This window comes from Phaenicophaeus curvirostris, chromosome 5, assembly GCF_032191515.1.
Source record: "Phaenicophaeus curvirostris isolate KB17595 chromosome 5, BPBGC_Pcur_1.0, whole genome shotgun sequence".
Taxonomy (NCBI): Eukaryota; Metazoa; Chordata; class Aves; order Cuculiformes; family Cuculidae; genus Phaenicophaeus; species Phaenicophaeus curvirostris.
The window spans coordinates 1,568,086-1,575,613 of record NC_091396.1 but is presented as its reverse complement, the minus strand read 5'-3'; the positions used below and the strand labels follow the sequence as shown (position 1 = coordinate 1,575,613).

General features: G+C 67.3%; 1 protein-coding gene across 1 annotated transcript; it reads right to left on the bottom strand.

Moving 5' to 3' along the window:
• Positions 1 to 569: 569 nt before the first annotated feature.
• LOC138720732 (antigen WC1.1-like) lies at positions 570 to 7,010 on the bottom strand. Its single transcript, XM_069857080.1, has 12 exons — positions 6,375 to 7,010; positions 6,095 to 6,278; positions 5,697 to 6,017; positions 4,349 to 4,666; positions 3,972 to 4,283; positions 3,578 to 3,892; positions 2,146 to 2,454; positions 1,761 to 2,069; positions 1,319 to 1,681; positions 1,093 to 1,236; positions 924 to 1,019; positions 570 to 766 (listed from the first exon to the last, which is right to left on the bottom strand). The coding sequence occupies exons 1-12, from the start codon at positions 7,008 to 7,010 to the stop codon at positions 570 to 572; spliced, it is 3,504 nt and encodes a 1,167-aa protein (XP_069713181.1).
• Positions 7,011 to 7,528: the final 518 nt, after the last annotated feature.

The following is a 7,528-nucleotide window of genomic DNA, read 5'->3' as shown; positions in this document are numbered from 1 at the left end:
CATCAATCACTAACCCATGTCCCTCAGCGCCTCGGCCACCCGGCCCTTAAACCCCTCCAGGGAAGGTGGCTCCTATTCTTCTCCAGCCCCTTCCCCAGCTCCGTTCTCTTCTCTGCACTCGCTCCAGAGCCTCAACATCCTTCTTGTGGGGAGGGGCCCAGCACTGACCCCAGGATTCGAGGAGCGCTCTCCCCAGGGCCGAGGCCAGAGGGAGAAGAACCTCCCTGGCCCTGCTGGCCACGCCGGCTCTGATCCAAGCCCAGATGCCCTTGGCCTTCTTGGCCCCCTGGGCCCCTGCTGGCTCCTGTTCAACCAACCCCCCCAGGTCCTTCTCCTCCAGGCAGTTTCCAGCCTGCCTTCTCCTAGGCTGGAGCTGCTCAGGGTTGTTGTGCCCCAAGGGCAGGACCCGCCATTTGGCCTCGTTGAACCTCCTGCCGTTGGTCTCAGCCCATGGATCCAGCCTGTTCAGATCCCTTTGGAGCCTCCCGACCCTCCAGCAGATCCAGCTCCCACCCAGCTTAGTGTCATCCACAAACTTGCTCAGGGTGCACTCGATGCCTTCATCCAGGTCATTGATAAAGACCTTGACCAGGGCTGGACCCAGCGCTGAGCCCTGGGGACCCCACTTGGAACTGTCCCCAGTGCCTGGACGCATCCCCGCTCCCCAGGGCTGGGATCCTACCTGGCTCTGCCTCGGGGTCACCCTCCTCCACGCTGTCCCCGGCGTAAATTTGCAGCTTCATCACCGAACCCTCTGACAGGGAGCCTGGGGGTGGAGAACGGGGTGTTGGGGTGTTGGGGCAGCACTGGGATCGTGGGGGTTGTTCCCACGCCACGAGGACGAGCCCGTGTGACATCAGGGCTCCCGGTGCTGCGGTGCAGCTGAGCCCCCAACCCTTGGGGACAATCCTGGGGGCACCAACCTACGCGACTGGGCACCTCCTGGTACTCTGGTGCTGGGATGTAGTCCAGCTCCTCGTAGACGGCATCAGCAATGGCATCTGCGGCTTCGCCAGCGCCTGAAACGATGGACAACGCTCACCCACGGGCACCACCGCCCCACGGCAAAGCCCCAGGACCCCTGGCACCCACCTCGGTGCCGAGCGCGGGCGCGGCAGGTCTGCGTGACCAGGGCGCCCAGGGCCAGGCACAGCAGCGAGCCCAGCACCACGCTGAGGACCACGGGCACCGGCACAGACCTCACCGATGCAGCCGGGATGGTGCCACCGGGGAACCCTGCGGGGATGTGGCCGGGCTGGGTGACGGAGGAGACGCCAACCAGCCCGGCGCGGGGGGCCGCGGGCACGGACAGCGCTACCTGTGCCCACCGGGTCCGGGCTGGGTGTCCCGCTGGCGCCGCCGCCACCGTCCTCATCGCAGGTGATGTAGGCGTCCTCGCCGAGGGCGCAGGGCTGCAGGCGCCAGGGCGCCGAGCGGCACTGCCAGAGCGAGCGGGCATCGTCGCCGCAGCTCAGCCAGGCCAGCCAGGCGGGGGCTGAGCCGGAGCTGGGGGTGGCTACCAGGCTCCCCCCGTGCCCGCAGCTCAGCTGGCGGCACACTGCGGCCGCGGTGGCCTGGCCGGTGCCGTTGGCGCAGACGCGGCCCCACGTGCCCTCGTGCAGCAGCTCCAGGTGCCCGCGGCAGCGCCCGCCGCCGCCCGCCAGCCGCAGCGAGAGCAGCTCTGCGAGGGGATACAGGGTTGGGGTCACAGCACGGGGACCCCGCGATGGTCCCCGACGCAGGGGACGCTCGGCACTCACCTGAGCAGACGGCTCCTGCCCGGCCACCGCGCTGGCAGCCGCCCCATTCCAGAGGTGGGCAATCCCAGAGAGAGTCCTCGGTGCCGGCGCAGCCGAGGGCAACCGGCCACGGCGGCTTCGTGCCGACGCCGAAGCGAGCGGAGTCGGGTGCCTCCAGCGCCGTCCCACAGCCCAGCTGGCGGCACACGACGGCGGCATCCAACGCGTCCCAGGTGTTGGCACAAACGCTGGACCACGAGCCCTTCACGTAGACTTCCACGCGCCCCGCGCAGCGCCCGGGGCCGCCCACCAGCCTCACGCGCCGGCTGCCTGCAGGGCACGGAGGGCACCGGGCTCCAGCAGCCGCTCGCCGTGCCAGCAGCCCAACCTTTCCCCGCACGCTCACCGGAGCAGACGATGGCCACCTCCTCGGGGCTGCCGGTGGGCACGGTGGCCGTCCCCGAGATGTTGCACTGCGCCACGTTCTCCTCGGTGCCGTTGCACCACAAGCCGTGCAGCTCCGCGGTGCCCGAGCCCAGCGTGGTGTAGGTATCTTCCAGCACGCCGCAGCCCAGCTGCCGGCACACCACGCCGGCACCGCGGGCGTCCCAGCTCCCCGCCGGCACGCGGGACCAGCTCCCGGGGCTTGTGGTGATCTCCAGCCGCCCGTCGCACCGAGTCTCCCCCTCCACCAGCCGCAGGGGCTCGGCGACGCCTGCAAAATCCCCAGTGGTTTGGAAGGGACCTCAAAGCCATCCAGATCCAACCCCAGGGACACCTCCCACTGGATCAGGGGCTCCAAGCCCCATCCAACCTGGCCTTGAACCCCTCCAGGGATGGGGCAGCCACCCCTGCTCTGGGCAGCCTGTCCCAGGGCCTCCCCACCCTCACAGCAAAACACTTCTCCCCAAGATCTCATCTCCATCTCCCCTCTTGCAGCTTAAAACCATTGCCCCTGCTTGTTTCTCTCTGTGGGTTCATCGCTACGGACCCTGGAGTTGGAACAGCGAATTCCCACCTCATCTTCTGCTCCCCACGTCCTACAGGCGGCACAGCCACGTCCCTGCCTCCAGCCAGGATCTCCTCCTCCCAGCACGCCCAAGCGTTCACACTCATCTCCTAAATTAGCACACACACCCCATTTTTTTCAAGTGTCTCCATCTCTACCTTTCTGTTCTACCTCACAGCTCCCCCAAAATCCTGCTTGCAGGACGCTTCCCAGATGACTTTCCTTGAGCCTCTAACAGCAACATCACGAACCAAGGAATTTACTGCCCATTCTGTTATTCTGGGGCTGAAAAGAGGCGAGCTGAAGGGGCTACAGGAGCAGCCTGCGGGGATCACTGTGTCCTCCTTCATATAAACACCTGCACGTGGAGCTGATAGACAACTGTGCAAGACCTCAACCTAAGTGAAGAGTTTCTACCCTGTCCCAAGCACTGCCTGGACGTTTTCATGTCATATTTTAAGAATTATGGAATGGGTTGGGTTGGAAGCGACCTCAAAACCATCCAGTTCCAACCCCAGGGACACCTCCCATGGGATCAGGAGCTCCAAGCCCCATCCAACCTGGCCTTGAACCCCTCCAGGGATGGGGCAGCCACCCCTGCTCTGGGTAGGACATCCCCAATCTCACAGCTAGACATTTCTCCCCAAGATCTCATCTCCCCTCTTGCAGCTCCAAACCCTTCCCCCTCGTCCTGTCCCTGCATTACTTCATCCAGAGCCCCTCCCCAGCTTTCCTGGAGCCCCTTTCCCTCCTGGAAGCCTCTAGTTCTCCCTCTCCCCGCTTTCGGGGCGCCCCAGGATCCCCGTTTCCCAGCGGATTCCGTACACACCTGAGCAGGTGACGGCCGCGGCGTGCCCAGGGGTGCAGCCGGGCTCCCCCAGCACCGTCCTAGGACACTCTCCCGGGTGCCTCTCGTTGCCGACGCACCCCAAGTTGTCCGGCCGCAGCGGTGCGTTCCCCGCCCCGAAGGATCCTCCGGGGGGCACGGCGGCAGCGGGGCCGCAGCCGAGGTGGCGGCAGAGGACGTGGGCGTCGGGTAGGTCCCAACCGGTGGCGCAGAGGGACCCCCAGGTGCCCCCGGCCTCCACCTCCACCCGCCCGGCACAGCTCGAGCCGCTGCCCACCAGCCGGAACCCCGCGTAGGCTGCGGCAGAGAGCGAGCGGTGAGGGGGGCGCGATGGCACAGGGACCCCCCGATGCCCCTCATCATCCCCGGTGCTTACGGGAGCAGGTGATGCTGGCGTGGCCGGCGCAGCTCTGGTTGCGGGGTGGCCGTCGGGCGCAGGCGGCGAGACGGCTCTCGGTGCCGTCGCACTCGAATCCCCCTTCCCAAAGCGAGGAACTTGCCCAAGTCGGTTCCTCAAACCAGCCCTCGCCGGGGCCGGCGAGCGCCACGCCGCAGCCCAGCTCCCGGCACACCACGCGGGCGGCCTCGACGTCCACGGCGTCCTCGCAGACGCCGACCCACGCTCGGCCCCGACGCACCTCCAGCCGCCCGGCGCAGGCACCGTCGCCGCCGACCAGCCTGGTGAACCCTGCCGGGAGCGGTGGTGAGCGACGTGCCGGGCCCGGCGCAGCCTCCCCGCCGCACGGCGCCTACCTTGGCACACGACGGCGGTGTCGTAGTCGTGGATGCCGCTGTAGGGGCCCCAGCCGCGCACCTCGCAGTCCCAGAGGGCGGCTTCATCGCCGCGGCAGTCGATGATGGCCAAGCCGATGGGGCCGTCGCCCGGGCCGAAGCGGGCACTGGCCAGGTAGGCGCCGGCGGCCGAGCCGCAGCCCAGCTGCTGGCACACCACCTCGGCGTCCTCGGCGTCCCAGTTGCTGTCGGCCACTGAGCCCCAGCGGCCTCGTAGCTTCACCTCCACCCTCCCGGCACAGGGCCCTCCGCCGCCCGCCAGCCTCAGCTCCACCGCGTCTGAACCACACAGAATCACACAGAATAACCAGGTGGGAAGAGACCCACCGGATCATCGAGTCCAACCATCCCCATCAATCACTAACCCATGGCCCTCAACACCTCGGCCACCCGGCCCTTAAACCCCTCCAGGGAAGGGGACTCAACCCCCTCCCTGGGCAGCCTCGGACACTGCCCAATCTCCCTTTCCAGGAAAGATTTTTTCCTGCTGTCCAGCCTGAGCCTCCCCTGGTGGAGCTTGAGGCCATTCCCTCTCGTCCTGTCCCCTGTCCCTTGGGAGAAGAGCCCAGCTCCCTCCTCTCCACAACCTCCTCTCAGGGAGTTGCAGAGAGCAATGAGGTCTCCCCTCAGCCTCCTCTTCTCCAGGCTGAACCCCCCCAGCTCTCTCAGCCGCTCCTCTTCTTCTCCAGCCCCTTCCCCAGCTCCGTTCTCTTCTCTGCACTCGCTCCAGAGCCTCAACATCCTTCTGGTGGGGAGGGGCCCAGCACTGACCCCAGGATTCGAGGAGCGCTCTCCCCAGGGCCGAGGCCAGAGGGAGAAGAACCTCCCTGGCCCTGCTGGCCGCGCCGGGTCTGATCCAAGCCCAGATGCCCTTGGCCTTCTTGGCCCCCTGGGCCCCTGCTGGCTCCTGTTCAACCAACCCCCCCAGGTCCTTCTCCTCCAGGCAGTTTCCAGCCAGCCTTCTCCTAGGCTGGAGCTGCTCAGGGTTGTTGTGCCCCAAGGGCAGGACCCGCCATTTGGCCTCGTTGAACCTCCTGCCGTTGGTCTCAGCCCATGGATCCAGCCTGTTCAGATCCCTTTGGAGCCTCCCGACCCTCCAGCAGATCCAGCTCCCACCCAGCTTAGTGTCGTCTGCAAACCCTCTCAGGGTGCACTCGGTGCCTTCATCCAGGTCATTGAGGAAGACATTGACCAGGGCTGGACCCAGCCCTGAGCCCTGGGGACCCCACTTGTCACTGGCAACCGCAGCAGCCGGTGACGCCGCGGCACACGGCGAGGGGCCCCCGGCGCGGCCGCCTCCGCTCCTCACCTGTACAAGTGACGCCGACGTCCAGGTCGTGGCCGCAGAAGTGTTTTCCCCACCCGAAATGGGGACAGGCTTGCAGCGTGGTCTCGACACCGCGGCAGATGACAGGCTGGAGCCAAATCCTGCCGGTGCCTCTCCCGAAAGGGGCGAAGGCGGAGGCTTTGGCCACGGCGCCGCAGCCCAGCTGCCGGCACACCACGCCGGCCCACCTGGCTTCCCAGTCGAAGTCGTAGTTGCAGACGGAGCCCCACTCGCCCTCGTGCTTCACCTCCACGCGGCCCGCGCAGCGCCCGCCGCCGTCCACCAGCCGCAGATCCTCGGCGCCTGCGGTGGAAAAAGGCGCTGAGCGCCGCTCCGAGCTGGAAACGAGGGTCCTGACCCCCTCCCAGCCCGGCGCTCACCCCGGCAGAGCCGCAGGCACAGCAGCAGCAACCCCAGCACCCCGAGGGGCTCCATCGTGCCGCGCCGGACCCACCGCCGCGGGGTTATATATAGGCAAGCGGGAGCCAAGGGAGGTGGCAGCACCTTCTGAGCCGTTATCAGGGGAGTTATCTCCCCGCTGCCGGCGCCCCGGCCTCCAATAACCTGCTCCGTGCCCAAATATGAGGCTCGGCTCCGCTCGTGGCGTCACACACCTCAACGCCCGGATGTCCCCAGCAGGAGACGACCCCGCTCGGGCACCTGCGCCCACGCGGGGAGCACCGACCTCGCCTCTCCCGCGTCCCCCCACCCCGAGCCTGGTGAAGAGCCCAGGCACCCCAAAACCCACCGACGCCTCCGCGGGTCCCCAAAGGCGGCCTCGGGCTGCTCCCCGCGCCGGGGGGAGATGCCGGGGGGGGACACGGTGGTGGAAGCAGCCCCAGGGTGACCATGGTGGGTGCACGTGGCGGGTCCCCAGCCCCTCGTGGTGGCACAGGGCAGGTGTCTGGGGAGGAAGGAGGTGGTTTCCCTCTCAGCGAGGACTTGGCCACCTGCGACGGGACCGATCGCACCGCACGGAGCCACCGCGGTGCCCGCGGGACCCACCTGGCTGTGCGAAAGCCAACGGGTGCAGGAGGTGGGAGGCAGCGGGAGCTCCTTCTTTTTCATGTGGGGACGAGCCACAGGTCCCAGCGGGCTCTGTGGGCACTGGTGGCCTGGCCAAGGGGCTCCTATTGAAAGGCTGCAGGTGTTCGAGCACGTGAAAAAGCCACCAACGTGCAATGACAGCCCCGAATCGTTGATGGAAGCAGAAGGGCTGCTGGGGGGGGGGCTGTGGGGACGCACCTGCAGGCGGCACAGAGGGGATGGGGACCTGCCACCTGCAGCCAGCCCCATGTCACCCAGGATTGGTGACATAAAATGGCATCAAATGGAGCTGCCAGAGCCTGCCTGTCCCTGCCAGAGCCTCACTGACCCTCCTGTCCCCCCTGGAGCTGCTGGGGACGGAGCCCCCCAGGGCTGGCAGGAGGTGGGGGGCTGCACAGCCACGGTGGCACCGGGGTGGAGGTGACCCTCACCGCGAGCCGCAGAGACACCAAACCCCCCCTGCACCGCATACCACGCCGCTTCCAGGTGGTTTTTCACTCTGGAATCGCCCACGTGGCTTTCCCAAGGGCTGATCCCGGCGGGGCGGGATTCGAACCCGCGGCGCACGGAGCTGGCCGGGAGGGAGCCTGGGTCGGGTTGGCCACGCCCCTTTGCCATATATGGTCATGGCTAGGCCGGCGCTGGCCACGCCCCCACCCTATATGGTCACACCTATCGCTCAGCGCAGGCCACGCCCCCACCTGCTCTGGCCACGCCCCTTCTCCTTATATGGCCATCCCCCCCTTTCATGGCGCCGCTGCCGCCGG